We start from the raw sequence: 22,800 nt of genomic DNA, 5'->3' as shown, positions 1-22,800 counted from the left end.
AAATTGTATTGGTTAACATATTAATTATTACATAAAAAAATTACGTACGTACGTAACGTAATTACATAAAAAAATTCTTGCTCAATTATGTTTTGTGTATTGATATTTTTAATTGTATATTCTATATTTTTAATAATTATGTTAAATTCACTTCATTCAATCAGTTTTACCATTTTGTTACCATTTTATATTTTTAACAACTAAGAATGATAGCCACATTTGATATAAAAGAAATGTTATAAGTAGGTTTGCTTATTGAATCAATATAAGTAAAACATTCTATGAATGTATGTCTTTGTTTTATTTTTTTTAATATCCCCCACACAAAACAAGCAAAATAATGAGGTTGAGGCATTTACCTACATAGACAAACAGATTCACAATCAGAGTCAAAATTGACAGAAGTACAACTCATACATACAATATAATATTATGTATTGTATATTATAATTTTTTTAATTGTATATTAATATTATGAACGAACCCGAAATATGCTATTAATTTCAGGGCCGATTTTTCAATCCATGGTTAAAACTTATTTGCTCAATAAAGTATTACACGATAACATTAAAATGTCACCCGTAAACTGTCAAATACAGGCAAAGAATACATTTTTAAAATGGTAGTTTAATACGTTATACGACGAACAAGTATTAACCAAGGATTGAAAAATCAGCCCTTAATGTATTGCTTTTAACTATCGATTATGAGCCTTATTGTTTATAGTACCGAGTACGTCTATGGGCTTAACGGAAAACATCAATAATTAAGTTCAGCCTCCAGACCAAAATAGTAGGTAATAGTTACTGACACTGACAAAAATTAATACAATCACGAAATAATATATTTTTTTTACTTTAAAAGCTACTAAAAACACTTTCTCACTCACTATTAATCACACTCTCACTCCCACTTTTTTTGATGAATAGGAATAAATAAAACTTACAAAATATATATTTTAATATACATTTATTTCAACAGATAAAGGGCTTAGTTTTAATTGGTAACAACAATCAGGTATTTCTTATAAATAATTACAAAAGGATAGAAATCAGAAATGTTTATGAAATTCAGATTTCATCCAACAATATATTGACAAATTGCTTATTGATTTATAAACTATATTTTACAGTAACAAAATAAGATATGAACTATAAAATAAATAACATCGAAAGTGATTATTACATAAAAAACAAAAGTATTATAAAAAAATATTCATCAAAAAATACACCTATTGAAATTATTCACAGAATCTCCAAGCTTAATCCCAAAACAAAAAAATGTGCCGTTTTTACAGTATCCTAGTTTGTCAGTAGACTGGTAATGTATTAAAATTTTGGTCCAAAAGTGTCAAATTTTATCGGGACATCAGAAAGTTGTGAAATCGGTTCATAATATTATAATAACAATATATTGTTATTATTATACGTACGTACTACTTATAGTACAAAAATTATCCCTATCTCAGCAGTCGTAATAACAATAATTATTCATTCATCATTAAATGAATTAATATAGCAATTTATTCATTATTTAAACGAATTAATAATTCATTATATGAACATTATCGTTCGATAAGTTTAATTCTCAGCGGCCCATTAGGAGTGTACATAGGATGTATGTGATAATCCAATGGCTCGTGATGATACTCCATTTTGAAAGTCTGCACCATCTGTAACATGAATAGATTTAAAAATATTACTTTAATTAAATAATATTAATAGAGTAGGAGACCTAACAAAAATGAAACGAACTTGAAAAATTATTAATAGATTTTTCCAAAATTAATTTTAATTTGATTCATAAAATACGTTAACATTGCACAGTCAGTTAGACGTGATCTATAATATAAAAACCGGCCAAGTGCGAGTCGGGCTCGCGCACAAAGGGTTCCGTAGCAGCAAATATAATAAATTACAGTTAAATCAACCTATCTCAAAAACTATAAGAGATACTTTGATCAAACCAAAAATCGTTGAAAGAGTTAATTAGCATGCATCACCTCTATTTTTTTTAGAATTTTATACCCCGTAGTTATAAAAATAGAGGGGGGGGGACATACTTTTTACGACTTTGAGAGCTGATATCTCAAAAACCGTTCACTTTAAGAAAAATGTTTTTTAGAAAACTTTATATCATTTTAAAAGACCTTTCCATTGATACCCCACACGGGTATGTACATCGAAAAAAAAAATTTCATCCCTCAGTTACATGTATGGGGGGCCCCACCCCCAATTCTTTTTTTTACTATTTAGTGTCATATTTTTGTAGCGGTTCATACAACACATATTCCCATCAAATTTCATCACTGTAGTACTTATAGTTTCCGAGTAAATCGGCTGTGACAGACGGACAGACGGACAGACGGACAGACGGACATGACGAAACTATAAGGGTTCCGTTTTTGCCATTTTGGCTACGGAACCCTAAAAATGAATCGCAAAATATGTTGGTAAGCGCATAACTCGAGAACGGCTGAACCGATTTCGATCATTCTTTTTTTATTATATTCCTTGAAGTACGAGGATGGTTTTTATGTAGAGAAAACGTAAATATTATGTACCACGGGCGAAGCCGGGGCGGACCGCTAGTATTATTATAAAAATTATTTACATTTAAATTAAATAATGTGTTTTCCTTGGATCATGTATGAAAATCGATGTTATGTTATTAGTTAAAGACAAAGATAGTTTATTCATAGTTCTTTTAGGTTTCTCTACCTACTCTTAAAAGGGTTTCTCATCTGTTACTATAACATGTTAATCTAGAAGGTGGTCTCCCACTATCAACATATTATGAATAAACATATTCCTCCGTATCTCTACAATACAAGCTACCTATTCAAAATTACTGCACCAATTTTCTACATTCACCTATTGTTATACATAACTTAGTTCTTTAAGAAGATGTCTGTGTCGGTGTCGTCGTATATAGTACATATAAATTACTAAATAAAACTAGTACATATAATAAACGAGACCAACCTTACAAATCATTATATGCATTTCAAGTTCTGCGAATCTCCGACCCAAACACATACGTTTACCAAAACCAAAGGGTAAAGATGCAAATGGATGTTTGTATGAAGATCGCTGCAACCAACGCTCTGGCTCGAATGTTTTCGCGTCCGTGAAATATTCCTCGCTGTTGCCCATTACGTAGTGTTGAAATATCACCTGAGTCTGAAAAGGAATTAGGCAGTCTTACTATTGTACAGTATTTTGTATCAAAGGATTTTGATAAATTCCACCCCTAAGGAGATAAAATGGGGCATGAAAGCTTGTTTGAAATAGGTTTTATGACGTAGGCATCTACTAAGAAACACACAACTCTACGCCACGCTACGCCACGCCACCCCACGCCATGCCACGCTACGCCAAAAAAATATTAGACTTGGGGCGTGAACTTCTATCGATATCAACGCCGAAAATATAGTTTTTACTTTTTAGAATAATTTTTGTCAGATGTCTGTAAAATTTCCATACTGTAAATAAATACTTACGCCTTTTGGTATTTTGTATCCGCATATCACAGTATCTTTTGTTAATTGCCTGCCATTTCCAATTACAACGGGATATAATCTAAAACATAATAATCTTATATATAAAAATGAATCGCAAAATGTGTTGGTAAGCGCATAACTCGAGAACGGCTGAACCGATTTCGATAATTCTTTTTTTATTATATTCCTTGAAGTACGAGGATGGTTCATATGTAGAGAAAACGTAAATATTATGTACCACGGGCGAAGCCGGGGCGGACCGCTAGTTATTTATATAAATTTTTATACTAACTATTTACGACTAAATTTCTTTCTTTTACATTGAAAATAGGAGCAAATTTAACGTTAAGTGGCTTATGATGCCAACAAAAAATGTCAGGCGTTTTAAAATGGAAAAATGTGTTGCCTACAACAAAAACAACAAAATAATATTTTTTTACTTTAAGGTACTATTATTATTCACAAAAATAGTAGATATACTTAGGTTATTTCTTGACTCAATTAATTAATTATTTAAGAATAAAGAAGATTGAATAATAAAAGAATGTTACTACATATTATAGTAGGTATTACGGTAACATGCAGTATGTACATACAGTATTTTGGTTTTTGATCACGTACCTTAAAACTTCCTTAACACACGCTTTTAAATACGGCATTTGGTTAATATCCCCGGGTTTCAACGACCTGCCTTGGAGTACATTAGTTATTTCTTCATATAACCTCTCCTGTATGTGTGGCCGCATTGACAGTTGATATAAAGTTGATGCTACAGCATTTGAGGTCTGAAATTAAAAGAAAATTCCTGTCTCTTGTATTTTAATAGATACATTGACAAATGTTGGTTTTCAACAACATAATTTTTATTTCACACATTTCTGAACGATTTTCGAAATTACATTCTTTTCATACTGTGTAATGTGTTATTACTGATTGAATACATTTCTGGTAACATACACGTTTAGAGAGTGGAATTTTGTAATACCACTTGAAAGAAAAGTACTTCTTTCTTATATTGTATACTAGCGGTCCGCCCCGGCTTCGCCCGTGGTACATATTTACGTTTTCTCTACACAAAAACCATCCTCGTACTTCAAGGAATATAATAAAAAAAGAATTATCGAAATCGGTTCAGCCGTTTTCGAGTTATACGCTTACCAACACATTTTGCGATTCATTTTTATATATAAGATATACAGTTTTTACTCAAAGAAAATCTATATAGATCATTTTTACAAAAAAAAAAGAAAACTACGTACAAAAATTTCCGAAATTATGCTTGTGCCAATCACGGGGGAACCCATCGCACTGACTATAATCTATACTAATAATAATATTATAAAGAGGAAAGGTTTGTATGTATGTATGGTTTTCACGCATAAACTACAGGACTGATTTTGATGAAATTTGGCACAGATAATCGTTAGACCCTGAGAAAGAACATAGGCTACCTTTTATTGCGAAATATGTACTACGGGCGAAGCCGGGGCGGACCGCTAGTATTATATAATTTTATTTATTTACCGTATCAATTCCAACAAGAAACATGTCGAGTGCTGCGATGGCGGCCACCCTTGTACCCGCCGCGCTCACCAGATCTTGTAAGAGAGATTTGTTGCTTTCGTCGACTGAATTCAAGGCCTTTTCTACGTGGCTCATTGTTACACTGTAATGAGATACAAATTCTTGATAATTTTTAATCATCAGTTTATATTTAGGTAACTAGGTACATATGCTTTTTGTAGATAGATTCTATATTATTAGATACATATTTGAATTTTAAGTTCCGTCTACATTTTGTTATAATGAATGTTAAATGTGAACGAATCAAGTTATTTTTAAAATGACGTATATTAAAATTAGCATGTAAGTAAAACGAGGAGAAACGTATGCTGGACGACTATCAATCACAAGTTTCTCTCTAGCATTATTCGAATGAATAAATAACTAATATAGTATCCTGATGGGCCACATATCCTCAGAACATAGTCGAAAGAAAGTAGGTATCAAATTACCACAACATCATAAGTTTATCCATCTAGCGTGGCCACATAATATCTCCGAAACATGACCTAAAGAAAGTACAAGAAATCATTATTATTACCCCAATATTGTGTCCAACGCGGTCACATATCTCCGGAACATAGCTGTCGGGTAGATTCTCCACCACGGGGCTCGCAGCTCCAACTCTCCCACACACAGGAAGAATGTATGAACGGCATCTATTAGTCGCTGACTGTCTGACCCTTCGCGGGATTGGAAGCAGCCGAGACGCGTGTCTAGCGCTATTAGGCCGAGAGCTAGAATGAGATTAATCATCAAAATATTATAATACCAAATATTAAAATTTGCTGTGAACCGCTGCTTTACACGCATTGCTCCGTTCTTATTGGTCTTAGAAAGAAAGATAGCGTGATAGCGCCTATATCCTTCCTCGATAAATAGATTATTATCTCACACTGGATAATTTTCAAATCAGACCCGTAGTTCCTGAACTTAGCGCGTACTACCTATGGTACTACCAGTCAACCAATCAAAAAACTCCTCAGCTCTATAATATTAGTATTGATCAAATGATCACAGACATGTATATATGTCTGTGGTATTGATTCTTTAGTAGGAAGAGCGTGTTTGATTGTAGGTTTTATTTTTTTTAGTAATAGTATTGTCATAAACATATAAAAACTTACATTCCAAGGACCATTTGTGAATTTCATTTAGAAAATCGTTTGGTGTCTCTTGATTTGTATCTAGAATTTCACGAATTCTGAAACAAGGAAAGAGAATTCTATACTTACTTACAGAATCAACATTTATTAAAAGTTTACAATTGTATTTATCACATGTACAATTTAAAATTTATTGTATTTATGCTTTTTGAATTTTTTTTAAACTACAAATTTGTATGCGAGTATGTATTTACATTTGCATACGAACACTTTTACTTAATATTATTATAAACACGCATAAAAACGTGATTCATTTATTTCTTAAAAAAAATACAATAAAAATACTACCGTTCTATAAAACAGTCAGCAACCTCAGCAACTTGCTCAGTATACTGAGCCGCAGCGCCCGTACTGAGAGCCACTCGCGATACTTTTGTACGAAATGCTGCCCATGAGTCGCCATGCCTGTAAAGTTATTTTAAATTAACACTGTTTATTTTCCTGTAATATGTATCACGATTCTTTCGTTCAAAAAGTTCCTAAGTTGGTAAATAACAGAGAAAAAAACTTAAATACAAACTTTAATGAAATAAACTCTTAAAAATATTCAACTATCGATTGACAAATATACGTTTTAGGGCCGATTTTTCAATCCTTGGATAAAATTTATTCGTCGAATAATGTATAAAACTACCATTTTAAAAACTTATTCTAATTGCCCGTATCTGACAGTTTACTTGACATTTTAATATTATCGTGTAATACAACTTTATAGGACGGATAAGTTTTAACCAAGCATTGAAAAATCGGCCCTTAATCAAATCTGATGTTTAAATGGGTCAACTTATTTTAATTATACAATAAAATTTAACTTTTTATTTATAACAAAAAATTAAAATTATTATAGCACTATCGTTTAACGTAACGACGAATTAGGTAGTACATCATAATTCGTGGGCAACAATTGGATAAAAAAACTCACACTGCAATAACTCCCGCGCAATCTTTTTCGGCGCCAAAAAAGTCTTTCCTCAGTTTATGCTTGTAGTAATTCAATGAAGGCATTGAAGGTCTGTAAACATAAAACATACATTAGTACATTACCTATTAAAATTCTAATACACCATTCATGTTTACTTTTTTCTTAATATTTATAAATCTACTCTTACGCATGCGTACTAGGTACGCCTTTAGTCATTTTACTATTTCCTAGCTACTAGTTATTATCCTGTGCTATTTCTAAAAGTCGACTCTATTTACTGACCAAAGCACAGACCAAAGGTTATTTTGTGACGATAATGTAATTGATCTTTCGTTATGGAAATTGTCGTTTGTTTACGCGTAAAACTAAAAGCTTCTTCTCTACAGCAGATATGTCACGCATTTATCCACAAATCACATAACCTGTTGAAGCTGAAAAATCATGTAGTTACAAAAAATATTAAGTATATAACAACGTATGAAAAATGTATCTTCCACAGAACAGTAATGTTTTACTGTTCTGTGGTATCTTCCATCACTTTAGTACTTCTTATACCTATATACTTATTACCTGTACCTACGTCCTACACCTATAACTATAATTATATCTATACATATACCGATACCTATAGCCAATACCTAATTAGTAATTATACTCTACCTGTGCGGTGTTGTATCCTCTCCACGGAAGACCCTTTCCACCTCACTCGCGTCAAACACGAAGAGCATGTCAGGTCTGCCCAGCAGTCCGGCTATCTTGACGCACTTGCCGTACTGCTGGCGAAGTGACATGCACACCTTGTCCACATGCTCTACGGAATAACCACCTGGAAGAAATATCTAGTTATATTATGTAGGTATGTGATTTTTCAAATAAAACTCTATGTTATAACAAAGTTATACGGATTTAACCCATTGAGCCCCGAACGGCCCGATCGGTCCACGACACAATAGATTTTCTATTGAGTCTGTGGTTCCGGGGCCTGAGTGAAAGACTTTTCGATATGTGGAAATTTGTTTTATTTATTACTTTTTATTTAGACCTTTAATTTACTAAATATCAACATTTTTTACATTCCCATCTCTTTATAACATTGCTCAATCTCGAAATAGACTCATTAGTCATTACGATTGCCTTGTGAGTTGTGAAAAGGCCACCTAATCAGCTAGTACTGCCACTACTACTACTACTACTACTACTAGTACTAGTACTTTCGTAGGCCATTTAACATTACAAATGTTTTTTTAAATAATGCAATATTAAAAAAAATAAAACTTATGGAAGCGTGCGTGTTAAGATTCTTTGCTCGACTTGCTAAGGAAATTACGATTAGGACGTAAAAAACATAGCCCATTCAAAAGAGTTTCAAAATATATTTAGCCCGATTTTATGCTATTATCTATACTAATATTATAAAGAGGAAAAGTTTGTAAGTATGTATGTATGTATGTATGTATGTATGGTTTTCACGCATAAACTACTGGACCGATTTCAAAAATTCTTTCACCATTAGAAAGCTGCATCTTTACTGAGCAACATAGGCTATATTGCATTTTCAAAAAAATTAGAGATCCTTACCAAAAATGCAATAATGTAACCCAAGGTGTCAAAAATTCCTCAATAAAACTTCTGTCATCGCGTGCGCTGCGGAATCTATGGAAGATAGAACAAAAAAATGTTCTACGGTATTATAGAATGGATCAATATCTACAAGAAAGTCCGCGATACCATATGTCCATCTTCAGTAGTTATGTTACTACAACAACTTTTTTACGTTTTCAAAGTAAATAGAAGTGCCGACAGTAATCAAACCATGTTATCCATACACATATATTAATCCTTATCCCATTAAATGATGTTTTATTATAGACTGTTTCAATACCAGCAAAATACTTTTTAAATGAAAAGAATTGGATATTCCATTCAAAAGATATAACGAACTTTTAAAAGTGTCAATCTACAGAAAATAGTAGGTATACTGTTCGAGCAGGCCGTAGTGCGGGGGTCACGGAGGAATTCTACCAATATGCGTCTTGACGGAACACAGTGGGGTTTTGGTCGGTAGGAATCCGACATAACCCACGGCCCCTCCCCCGGAGGCCATGAAAGGTTATCTATGAAAGATTTCCCCACTAAAACAAAAAAAAAGGCCGTAGTGCGGGACGGGGTACAGGTGATTTTCATGTGATTAAAAATTAAACCTATTATAGTCCGACCTGTAGTAGACTTTTCACTGTAACGATATCGCTATCTATGCGGGTGAAACCGCAGGGCATTGCTAGTGTATTATAAAATCTGGAATAAATTGACTTATACCACCTATAAGCTCTCTTAACTCCCAATAAAGAAAAGTCGCTTTTCAAAATTGATTATATTAGTAGATAAATTATTTTCTACTAATGTAAATTTAAATCAATATATTACCAATAAACGATCCGTATCTTCATTTCTATATAAATTATCATAAAAAGAGAGATTTCGCGTATTTCATCCATCTATAGGAGACAGTATAAACCTAACCTAGTAAAACCGCTTTTACAAGTCGATCTGACCCGGGAGAGAGTTACCTAACAACTTGGTCGGTTAATATCATGCTAATATTGTTTTTTGCGGTGTTGCGAATATGATATCGTACACGATTAAAGTAATATATTCTCATATGAAACAGAAATGTTTTTGGTAATTTCTTAAATTCAGTACAATGAAAAAATAATCTTCTGCTAAGTGATAATAGAAAATGGCGACAAATATAATCTTCATAGTTCATTCCATTTATTAATTAATGATCATTTTCTTTGAAGAATAAACATTAAAAAGCGAGCTCTACATGACTTGAAATATCATGCCACATGTTTTACGATATAATTTGATAATAAATAATTATTCCTGACTTCGGTTTGATGTAGGTATTATCATCACCTATCAATTTGATGCTTCATCAATCAAACTACTCACGATTTTGATATAGGTATTATATTATTCTCATAATTTACGATTATCAGCAGCAGCATAATATTACGTTAGTTAAACCACAATAATAATAATTATTAACTATCGTTAGTTAAACATTAAGTAGTTATAGACAAAAAGTAAACATCAACGGCCTAGTGGAAGAATCTTAATTTCGAGTTTATGCCGAGGTTACAACCTAACCACATCATAAAGCTTGCAACATACGAGTACCTAGGTAAAAAAGTGGTTTCCTAAATTACACTGCAGTTTTCTGTACCTAATCGTAATTCACTTCAAAGCAATGAGCCTTACATAACCAAAAACATACGTATATCCAATTGAACAAACCATTTATTTCTTGAAATTTTTATAGGTTAACTAAATGGTATCACTAATGAAATATTCTAAATCCATATTCTAAAAGCCGAATCCAAAAATATATGCTTTTATAATAAGTAGAAAGGGCAGAGCTTGTTTATTGTGTTAAGATAAAATAGCTTTAATATTTATGCGTATATCCCTACCTTAAAAATTTAAAACCTTCGGCGTGTAGCCCACAATATTATCCGTATTTCGGCTATTTATTTTCTTTGCTCTACCAAAACATGCTCAAATGTGTTGTAATTTATAGCTTGTATAATGTATATGCTTAGGTATGTTATTTGTTTACGTATTTTTAATAATCCATCCATAGTAGAATATTATTATTTTCTTCTTCATATTTAAACAGTTGCTGTATCGTCCTACAAATTGCGTAATAAATATTTGAGAACCGTCAAATCAAAAATTTTTATCCTTGTTACCTCTGTAAGCTACCACAATCGAGAGTTTCGTACATGAAATTATTAGGCATCTCATAAAAATAAAGCTACTCACGAAAAATTAGCTTGATAGTAATCACTTGCAAAAATGGGCGATGTATCCCGGACTATATAGGTTACGTATTTTTAATAATCCATCCATAGTAGAATATTATTATTTTCTTCTTCATATTTAAACAGTTGCTGTATCGTTCGTTGTGCCTCAGGCTATTTATTTACATACAAAGACCATTAGATATTAAATGTAGCGAGTTAAACGATGTATACTGTCGAAATAATTCACAAACCAGTTTTGATACTTTAATTGATGATTATAACCGTTATTATTTTTGCGAATAACAGCCGCGCCTCCTGACATGCCGTTATATTGTTAATATGTTTATAGATGTTAATATGTTAGATATAAATATGTAACGGTTACAAATATTTTTTGTACTATTTTATGTCAATATATATACATTATACACAATAATATTAAGATTAGCGAGTTTGGAATGTTATTGAATTAAATATACATGGAAAAACGCTATTTATTTTAGATATAAGGTATACCTACCTATATAAATAAAATGTTAATACTGTTTTAAAAATTACTTGAAACATTTAAAATTAATCATTAATTAATGAAGCCTTAAAATTGAAAAAAATCTGTAATCAATCAATTTAAATGGCAGTAATATTAATAAAAACAGTCGGGATATAACTGAATTAGGTATTCGTTATTAGCAAACGCATTTCCGTTGCAAACAATTATAATGTACTAGCTGTGCTCCGCGGTTTTACCCGCATTGCTCCGCTCGTGTTGGTCTAAGCGTAATGATATATAGCCTATAGCCTTCCTCGATAAATGGGCTATCTAACACCGAAAGAATTTTTCAAATCGGACCAGTAGTTCCCGAGATTAGCGCGTTCAAACAAACAAACTCTTCAGCTTTATAATATAAGTATAGATTTATTTAAATATCACGCATATCTATTATAAGAGAACGGACGTTTTCTTACTATCTTGTTGTATTGTGAATCTTTTTTAAAATTTGCTAGAAATAGGTTCATAATATTTAACATTTTATTCTATTGTATTTTAAGTATTTTTTTATATATACATTATACTTTTGTTAATGCAAAATAAACAGACTTTTAAAGTAGTAGTAGATAACGAATCTTAAAAAATTGAAATGGTTATGGTATTTAACTTTTATGGTCACCAGCTGATACACCATAGACGACATAATTATATTGTTTGACCGTCAAATGCGATGTTTAAGTGTCGACACATGTTAATAAAAGTCAACCTTGTCCCAAAATTAAGTTCTTTCTCATTATGAAATCAAATCATTATTCCGCTGGTGGTCTCCATTAAAGTTACGCTAATACAACAGTACAAGAATACATAATTATACATACTTGCACATATTTGAAGTTATGATTTGTACAAAACATACTATATTAATATTCATTTATTTTCTTTTGTACGGTAGAAAGTATTCTACATATTAATACGTGCATGATTCAAAGCGGAATAAAGACTGAAATATGTATGTTTATTTTCATTATGCGTGACCTTTTCTAGCACGCTAATAATAATTGTATCTTATGAATATTTGTATTCATTTTATTTTTGATAATTATATATGTAGTTTACCTACATTAAAATTACTAAAATAAAATTTTAATTTTAATTTAATAAATGCGAAAGTAACTTTTGTCTGTGTGTCTCTTCTTTACGCCTTACCGGACCGATTGAAATGAAATTTCGTACCCTGATAACTTGAGAAAGAGTATGAGATAGGTTCCGGAATCCTTTTTTGGATGTGCTTATTTCTTTTTTTAACTTATGAATACGAATATCCTGGTAAACTGAACCAAAAAGTTATATAACCTATAGTCCATTGAATAAAAAGTTCTAGAGTGCGTGAGTTAGTAACGTAAGATGTTTCTTCGGAAACATGTCAAGAGTCCCTAGGTAATAAACATACTAAAACCCCGGGCCACTAGGAGGAGCCCCGGAGTGGGGGGAGGGGGGAAATGGGTCCATTTTTTCATTTTTCGCTTAAATCTCAAAAACGGTACATGTAAGAGAAAACCTTTCAATGAAAAGTTGAAAGGCCATAAAATTATCTACAAGTTGTACCTGAATCATTTTTTCCTATATCCTACCGTTTCTGAGTTATACGCAGTAAACCATGATTTTGGCTCAAACAATTTCCACATCAATCGATCAAAAAATATTTCTTTCTTCCAAAAAACTCAAATGTGCAACTTGTGACCGGTACTGATAGATTGCTCTTAATTAGGTCTATAATTGGTAAAATAAACACATTCCTCCATGGAAGCCTTTAGGAGGAATCGATTGTCAAAATATTATATTATGGTAGTTTGAGTTACTGAACTTGATCTTTTTATTTTTTTCTTACAAAAAACTCAAAAGTGCAACTTGTGACCGGTACAGATAGATTGCTCATAATTGGGTCTATCATTGATAAAAATACCAGATTCCACCACGGAGGCGTTTATGGGGAATTGAATTTTATTAGGGTAGATACGATACTTGAACTTTTTATTTTTTTTCTCCAAAAAAACTCAAAAGTGCAACTTGTGACTGATACTGATACATTGCTCTTAATTAGGTCTATAATTGGTAAAATAAACACATTCCTCCATGGAAGCCTTTAGGAGGAATCGATTGTCAAAATACTATATTAGGGTAGTTTGAGTTACTGAACTTGATCTTTTTATTTTTTTCTTCCAAAAAACTCAAAAGTGCAACTTGTGACCGGTACTGTTAGATTGCTCTTAATTAGGTCTATAATTGGTAAAATAAACACATTCCTCCATGGAAGCCTTTAGGAGGAATCGATTGTCAAAATACTATATTAGGGTAGTTTGAGTTACTGAACTTGATCTTTTTATTTTTTTCTTCCAAAAAACTCAAAAGTGCAACTTGTGACCGGTACTGATAGATTGCTCATAATAAGGTCTATCATTGATAAAAATACTAGATTCCACCACGGAGGCGTTTACGGGGAATTGAATTTTATTAGGGTAGATACGATACTTGAACTTTTTATTTTTTTTCTTCCAAAAAAACTCAAAAGTGCAACTTGTGACCGGTACCGATAGATTGCTCATAATAAGGTCTATCATTGATAAAAAAACCAGATTCCACCATGGAGGCGTTTAGGAGGTATTGAATTTTATTAGGGTAGTTACGATACATGAACTTTTTAACTAACTACCCTAATAAAATTCAATTCCCCGTAAACGCCTCCATGGTGGAATCTGGTATTTTTATCAATGATAGACCTAATTATGAGCAATCTATCTGTACTGGTCACAAATTGCACTTTTGAGCTTTTTGGATGAAAAAAATAAAAAGTTCATAATATATCGTAACTACCCTGATAAAATTCAATTCCCCGTAAACGCCTCCATGGTGGAATCTGGTATTTTTATCAATGATAGACCCAATTATGAGCAATCTATCTGTACCGGTCACAAGTTGCACTTTTGAGTTTTTTGTAAGAAAAAAATAAAAAGATCAAGTTCAGTAACTCAAACTACCATAATATAATATTTTGACAATCGATTCCTCCTAAAGGCTTCCATGGAGGAATGTGTTTATTTTACCAATTATAGACCTAATTAAGAGCAATCTATCAGTACCGGTCACAAGTTGCACATTTGAGTTTTTTGGAAGAAAGAAATATTTTTTGATCGATTGATGTGGAAATTGTTTGAGCCAAAATCATGTTTTACTGCGTATAACTCAGAAACGGTAGGATATAGGAAAAAATGATTCAGGTACAACTTGTAGATAATTTTATGGCCTTTCAACTTTTCATTGAAAGGTTTTCTCTTACATGTACCGTTTTTGAGATTTAAGCGAAAAATGAAAAAATGGACCCATTTCCCCCCTCCCCCCACTCCGGGGCTCCTCCTAGTGGCCCGGGGTTTTAGTATGTTTATTACCTAGGGACTCTTGACATGTTTCCGAAGAAACATCTTACGTTACTAACTCACGCACTCTAGACCCCCCTTGGAGGGATTCATTCAATGGACTACTACTTACATTCAAAATTTATAAAATTTAAGTAATTTTATTTTATACGTTTCTTTTTGAATTTACTAGATACGGCCTCTAAGCAACGAAAATAAAATCTCATTAATTCAAATGGGCAAGGCGATTTATGAATACAAAACTGCCTTTTATGTTTTTTTGTTACTAGAAAGTTATCTACTTCCGCAAGTATTTTTTTGTATGTAGGTCTTAATCTCAATTTAATAATTATACCTACCGGTACTTATAACAAATAAAAAACCGGCCAAGTGCCAGTCAGATTCTCGCACCTAGGGCTTTGAACAAACCTTTGGACTTTTAAATTTTTTAATCATGTTGGAACTTTAAATTTATTCTTAGAGCAATTTTTCCTTTATCTGTTCTATAAGACCATGCTTTTTACCATTTTCAAGGCTCTATGTTTACGGGAAGTACTCTGTAAGTTTTGATTCATTTGCGAATGTCAAAATTTGTGAAATTTTCTTACTAGCTACTTTCAAAAAAATCTGCACAGATTATTAAAACAATATTTTTTTATAAGTTATTACTTATTACAATATCTAAGTTACAATACTATAAAGAGAAAAGGAATTTTTGTTTGTTTTGTAACATTTCTTTATTCATTCACGACAATAGCTTGCGTGGGCTTAATTTACATATAAATGTTGGAATATTATGTATTCAGTAAGTTATTATCTACATTATACGTGATGTTGCTTGTAACTACGTTCCTAGTTTGTAATATGAAAGGTTCATGATTTATTTATCAATTCAATGTTTGGTAATCGCCCTTGACCTTACAAGCTATTGATTTGCGATAGTATGGTATCGTCACATTTGTCAATAAGTAATTTAAGGGCCGATTTTTCAATGCTTGGTTAAAACTTATCCGTCCAATAAAGTATTACACGATAATATTAAAATGTCACGTAAACTGTCAAATACGGGCAATAAGAATACATTTTTAAAATGGTAGTTTTATACATTATTCGACGAATAAGTTTTAAACAAGGATTGAAAAATCAGCCCTTATAAGGGTAAATAATGAAATGTTTGTAAATTATTAATATTTAGATTAATTTACGTTAATAGGTAACACATGATTTGATTTTTGTTTTATGGATTTCAACAAGACGAAAATTGGCGAAAATTTTTAATTTATAATAATTAAATTATTACGCTTACTTAGAGAATTAACATTTTCCTTAAGAGCTTGTGTTATAGTTATTGTAACTAAAGACAACTTACATTATACATACATACAAACATTCACATATTGCAAAAATTCGCGATTTTCCATTTCACATAGTAACTAGCTGTAATTTGTAAAAGTGGCCATTGAAACAAGTTTTGAACCAGCCATTTTGAATTATAATCCCCATTCAAAAATTGTAAACCAGGTCTGTTTTTAGAAAGTTTTTATATGTACAAAAATTTTAATATTGTTAATTTTCTACTGAGGTGACCCAATTTATTAATTATTTGATTTCTATTTATATTTTTATTAATATTCAGAAAGTTGCAACTCTCCACTTGAGGTTAGAGTGAACAACGTATTATTTTAGTACTGCGCTAAAAATATCATAATCGATCAAAAATCAAACGCATTATTAAACGAAAAATACGAAACTATAAACAGCTACTTAGCTTACTAAATTTTTTAAACGCTTTAACTAAAAAAAAATAGTAAGCTAGCTAAGCTGAACACCCCTGTATTTCAAGATTTATCTTGAAAAAAAGGGATGTTTCGTCTGAACGTGTCAATCAGTATGTAATTCGATACACAGATATTGGGACCGATATAATTATATGTAGTCCTAAATCACCTTTATCTGAGTAAAGTCGCAGTTTCCTAGCTACAAAACAAAAAACTTACCAATATACGGTATAAAACGCCAAGTATTCCCCAGTAAAGGCAAAGGTTTAGGCCCCGGTACCTCCTCCCAGCTCCTCACAGAGGGAGCCAGTGTTTCAAACACGGGGGTAGCAACCGCGTGTGTGGATCTAGCACGCTGACTTTGGATTGGACATTGACCTCGTAATCCTGGAAATAATAAGTAAATTAAAAAATGACAATTGTTAATTTTCCTGGGATTTTTGTGAACCACCATGAATCTATTGTAACGACTCTATGGAGCCTTTTGGTCTATGCCTTTATGCTAATCAATCCATCCACATTATTTAAGGATTATAATATGCTGATTTATGTAAAAAGTAGGTAGTTTAAATTAATAATAATTAAACTCAAATTTCTCATTATGTCCCTATACATATCATAACTTTGTAGAATGCAGATGCATATTAAAAAGTAGAATTCTAGCGATAATTTTAATCTAACACACTTTTTATTAATTCTTCTCATCTTATTTCCTTAGAAATTTTAAATAATAATAAATTTTTAATAAAGGGATTACCCTTATTTAAAATTTCTTCCGTCATAGTAAATATGTATAAAATTAGAAAAAAATAAGTTTGTACCAATACTTTACGCTAAAACGTAAAACGTCAAAGCCTACTAATTACTTCAATTCATTCACTAACTCGTTGAAAATGTTTAATCTCGAAACAAATATTCTTTAAGCAAACAATATGCTTATATTTTTAAGCGGACGTCTTAGGTATTTGCTTAAAAACCGCCCAATATTATGCAATGTCAATAAAAACGTGGAGATTAAACACTTGAAAATTCAATATTTTAAGAGTCTTGTGTAATATTTACGCGGCTTGAGAAGAGTTTATTTATAGAATTATTTTTTATTATACTCTGACACATTTTATAATATCAAACATAAAGTATGTAAGTAGAAGGTACATACTATACTTAAAAATAACAAAAAATCTCTTAAAAGAAGTGTTTACTATTTACGCACATATTCGAGTAGCTACCTTATATTATATACTTAGGTAGGTACTCCCACCTTATGGAAAGTTAATTAAAATAAAGCATTTTTCTTAACATCTTGTACGTATACCTATATCACTCCCATCGCTCGCTTGTTTATCGACGGATGCTGTGTTGAAATGTCGGACGGATAATTTTCTCAATGGCCATTTCACCACTGACACTCTGTGCCTCATTGTTGTAAGTTAAGCTGGAAAAATAATTTGAATAATTTAAATTTGAATTTGAAGAACATAGGAAAATGTTACTCGAATTAAATAAACTTACTACGAATAAGAGATACACCATTCCACCAACATTCATTATCCAAAAATAATTTAATAAATAATTAAAAATAATTTTCTAATGATGTTTTAATTTTGATGACAATATACAGTAGCACCTCGTTAAGTCGAACCTCGATAAGTCAAAAACCTCCAAATCTCGAAAAAATGTCTTGTTCCCTTCCCTTCAAACCCGAAAACCTCCGTAACTTGAAATCTTGGCCCTCTGTTAGTCGAAATAATCACCGAGTCCCTCCAAGCCATTTTGGTACATATTTTCACTCTATAACTCGAAAAATTAAATTTGACCTCTGTATCTCGAACATGGCAACATTTTATTTTACAATCCTTATAACTTGATCATTTGGACTTTAACAACTTGCCGACAGTGCAGTACACTATAATTGTTTCTTAGAAAACATTAAAGGAGTATGCGATAATAAATTTACATTAAGTAGGTATCTGATGACGATATTATCGATTCAGTAGCTCAGAAAAACGATACGATTAAGATGACATAGAAGACGTGAATAGTACATGCGCTCCATGCGTTTCCATCAAAGAGGCAAGAACCGCATTGAATACCTTACGAAATTTTATAGAGCAAACCAGTATCTCTGAAGAAGAAGAATTTTCTTTTCTTTATAGATTAGACAATGCTAGAGAACAACCAAATTATCTAAAGCGAAAAAAATACTGACTTTTTTAATGCCATATTTTTGTATTTTAAAATGATTTGAAATAATGTTGATTTATAATAAATAAAAACATGTTTGTCACCTCTGCAAGTTGAATTTTAATGTACTTTACCTCTCTAACTCAAAATTTATAAGAATAAACCTCAAACTCTTTATGTCGAATCAAAATCCACCTAAGTCGAAATCCTCCATAAGTTGAAAACTCTATAACTCGAATTTTTTGGCGTCTCCCTTGATATTCGACTTATAGAGGTGCTACTGTATATACAGACAGCAATAATATTGAAATCATAAATCATTATATTTTATCTGACCATACTACCAACGCGAAATATAGAGTTGAAACAAGAATTAAAACTGTGTTAAAATCACAGAACTATATGTGGTTAAAATATAGTAGGTACCTATTTTAATAACTGTTCTTTTTTTTAATTTGAATAAATAAAAAAATTCGCTTAATTTTCCCAAAAATAGGTTGCATGTAACATTTTTTTAACGTTTTACATCGCAATTCTGTAACAAACAATAAAAATGCAACAGCTAATCGCAACAACGGCCTTAACTCTACCATTACGCTTTATTACCACGTTATTACGGTTGCAATAAATAATATTCGCTTTCCGCCGGATTTATCCTTCGTAACATAACAGTGAAAGGAGTTCGTATACTTTTCATAAAATGCATGTACCGTGAACACCAACTTTGGTTTCTCGTAATGGCCATGTTCATAATCAGGTTATACGTATTATTGTTTCATATAAAAATAAATAACAAGAGAATACAAAAAGGATGCAAATGAATCGATAAGGGCATCAAATTATTTTTATCTTTTTTGAGTGAGGGGCTCGACTTTTTTATCTATACTAATATTATAAAGCTGAAGAGTTTGTTTGTTTGAACGGTTTGCTCAGGAACTATACTGGTCCGATTTGAAATTTCTTTCGGTGTTAGATAACCCATTTATCGAAGAAGCCTATAGTCTACATATCATAACCAACAGGAGCGGAGCCAGGAGGGTGAAACCGCGAAGCGCAGCAAGGAATAAAATAAGTCTTGTAATAAGAACATTCCATAAATGAAATAATAATATTACAACTTTTTGCAGTGCACAAAAGTTAGAAGCCTTGTAGTAAAGCGAATGAAGGTTCGAATCTAAAATGAAATGTTTCCCAGTGTAGGTACCTACCATTGATTTAAAACCTAATAACCTAATATTGGTAACAATGTACCATTGGACCACATAAGTTATATTTATTGATTAGTACATATTGTATTTCCTAGTGATATTGTTTTATTATACTTTTAGCAGCAGTTAGTAAGGTTACGATAATTTGTTGATGTAACGAATAAGATAGTTGACGAATTATTGAATTTGATCTTTCAGTATTTTAAATAAAATGATCCTATTGTACTTATATTATGTATTATAGAATAGTTTATGATTTTAAAATTATTAATAGAAGGTGAACGACCCTTGTAGAAAGCGTAGCTTAGTAGAGATCCAATCTAATGTTAGACTTTCATAAAAGCTATTGTTCTTACAATGAAATTTTACTTGTAATTATTTTAGCCATGCTATTTACATTCATTATATTCCATAACTAGCCGTGTGAATATGCTTAACGAAAATAAAAAAGTAAAAAATTACTTCTGGTATTTTATACTGTACTTTTATAATATCTACAACTAGGTGTGCTCCGTGGTTTTAACCGCAGTGCTCCGCTCCTGTTGGTCTTAGCGTGGTGATATAATATAGCTTATAGCTGCACCTTATAGTCTTCCTCGATAGGCTATCTAATAACGAAATAATTTTTCAAATCGGACCAGTAGTTCCCGAGATTAGCGCGTTCAAACGAACGAAAAAAGAAAAAACTCTTCAGCTTTATAATATTAGTACTTATAGATTAGTGGTTTACTGGAAAAAAAGAGTATTTTATTTTTATTACTCATATTTTGTAATTTTCTGATTACAGGTGTAATAAAAGTGATCGTCGCGTTATTTCTTTTATTTTGTATAATATTTTTATCTCAATTAAGCTTGAACGGCATCTATGTCAAGAACGTTGCACAGATTATAAAATATGAGAAGTGAATGTAAAAACTATAACCCGATATTAAATGTGTGGCAATTGCAATCTTTAAAACAGATCCTGTTCAACAATATAACGTACAATTTAAATTTAATGTATGCAAAATATGTATTTTTGAACAGCTTGGTAACAAAAACGTGAACAAAGTTTTTTTTTGAACAGCTACTATATTATAAGATATCCTCTTGTGTGACGGATGAATTCGTATGATCTGGTGACGCGATCGAATTAACTTGCTAAATCATAAGAAAAAAAACTATAGGTACCTACCGGCTGCATTGAGAATCTCCTCCTTTCTTGAAGTCGGTTAAAAAAGAGTTATTCAAACAAAAACTGTATCAAATTATATGTCTCATAAGCTATTGCACTGAATATACGGAGATACCAAAAGAAAGATATTATAGTGAGGAAAAGTAAAAGCTTCTTATTGGAAAATTCGTGATGAACCTAGATTCCTTTTGTGAAACCCAGTCTTGTTAATATTATACTATTCCTGCCCGCGGCTTCACCCGCATGGTCAAAGGTAATTACCGTGGAAATGAGCCGTTTCACCGCGGTAAAAAAGCTTATCAGTATATTAGATCTATCTAATCACCTATCGTGCTAATGTAGACTGTGCTTTATCTCTAAAAGTTTCTTACGTATATTGTAAAAAAACAAATTTTAAAACTCAGTTTTTCTTATGTTTGAAACAATTTTAAACAACATATAATATAAATATTTGAAATTATTTCATTTTGAGTTATTTAATATTTAAATGTTGTTGCTTTTTTTTAAATTATATAAACAACATTCAACGCCATAAAGTAAAAATTTATATTTAAAAAAAAATTACCAATTTCCACAGTTCAAAACACAAATTCACAAAACACTGCACTTTCCAAATTTTCTTTCACGGTCACATACGCTAATATACATACATACATATAAAAAGTATTGTGTTCCGACCGCACGTTACGGACAGACTGAGCGCCGCCTATATACAGTGTTCTATTCGCTCTCTTGCTATGTTTCCATTGACGCACGTTACGAGATCCTAAAAATTTGAACGAGTTCAACACTGGACAGTCGTAGTGAAGACTTCTGCGTGGAGTAGCGAGTAATTATAGACTAAAAGACGAAGAAATACAAGTATTCCGCTATATTTAAAAATTCAAACATTTACTGATAGCAGATACATTACTTAATTAATAAAATTTACCCCTCTACTACCAGTACAGACTAGAAGCCGTAATATTAATTACAAAATTAGAACATGCATCATTCTTATAGGAACAACAACTCAAAATACCAACCATAAAATAACACAACTGATACTTCAAAAGCTCACAAAATCTTATCGTTCAACAATGGAAACGCAATCACCAAAAGTATATCAAGTAAGGCGATACGCACACCATTATCAATTTCGTATTTACTATAAAATCGAAAGGAGTGCCGCGAGCTATACGATATCAAAGTACACTTTCTCTGATAATTAGGGTTCCGTATTAAAAAGGTAAAATGGTTTGGCCCAAACTTTCAAGAACCTCTTCTTGAAATTATCATTATACTAATATAATATAATAAATGCGAAAGTCTCTTTAGTTAAAATTTTACGCTCTCAGGTCTCAACTCTAGATTTGGATTGATAATTTTCAAAGGAAATATTTAGTTGAAGGCCCGGAGTCAATAGGCTACTTTTTATTTTCAACTAGCTGCTCCGCGCGGTTTCACCCCCGTGGCTCCACTCCTGTTGCCCGTAGCGTGATGAAATATAGCCTATAACCTTCCTCGATAAATGGGCTATCTAACACCGAAAGAATTTTTCAAATCGGACCAGTAGTTCCCGAGTTTAGGGCGTTCAAACAAACAAACAAACAAA

At 31.6% G+C, this 22,800-nt stretch overlaps 1 protein-coding gene across 2 annotated transcripts; it reads right to left on the bottom strand.

Annotated features, from left to right (window-relative positions):
- Nucleotides 1-957: 957 nt before the first annotated feature.
- Nucleotides 958-21,931, bottom strand: LOC149476914 (putative cytochrome P450 49a1). 2 transcript variants are annotated; one of them, XR_016317705.1, is made up of 14 exons: nt 21,772-21,931; nt 17,956-18,075; nt 16,860-17,027; nt 7,814-7,979; nt 7,154-7,243; nt 6,520-6,636; nt 6,193-6,269; nt 5,607-5,802; nt 5,027-5,168; nt 4,124-4,287; nt 3,503-3,581; nt 2,985-3,182; nt 1,445-1,672; nt 958-1,413 (listed from the first exon to the last, which is right to left on the bottom strand). XR_016317705.1 is itself a non-coding variant. In XM_089711211.1 (13 exons), exons 2-13 carry the CDS (start codon nt 18,059-18,061, stop codon nt 1,565-1,567), a joined length of 1,611 nt encoding a protein of 536 aa, XP_089567337.1. In that variant the 5' UTR covers nt 18,062-18,075; nt 21,772-21,931; the 3' UTR covers nt 958-1,564. The 2 variants fall into 2 exon arrangements, 1 of the variants encoding a protein (XP_089567337.1); XM_089711211.1 differs by having other exon boundaries at nt 958-1,672.
- Nucleotides 21,932-22,800: the final 869 nt, after the last annotated feature.

The sequence above is a fragment of the Colias philodice genome, chromosome 26 (genome assembly GCF_061535455.1).
Source record: "Colias philodice isolate Cphi_HAF_F1 chromosome 26, ilColPhil1 Martin Lab GWU primary, whole genome shotgun sequence".
NCBI lineage: Eukaryota > Metazoa > Arthropoda > Insecta > Lepidoptera > Pieridae > Colias > Colias philodice.
The sequence above is the reverse complement of the archived record's forward strand: the minus strand, read 5'-3'. Positions and strand labels throughout refer to the sequence as shown.

Excerpts from the sequence above, each read along its gene's own strand:
- LOC149476914 (XM_089711211.1), bottom strand. The coding sequence starts at position 18,061 with ATGAGGCACAGAGTGTCAGTGGTGAAATGGCCATTGAGAAAATTATCC. Across the intron at positions 17,028-17,955 it reads GAGCGATGGGAGTGATATAG|GATTACGAGGTCAATGTCCA; the intron begins GTATACGTACAA and ends TATTATTTCCAG. Across the intron at positions 1,673-2,984 it reads TGCATATAATGATTTGTAAG|ATGGTGCAGACTTTCAAAAT; the intron begins GTTGGTCTCGTT and ends TTCATGTTACAG.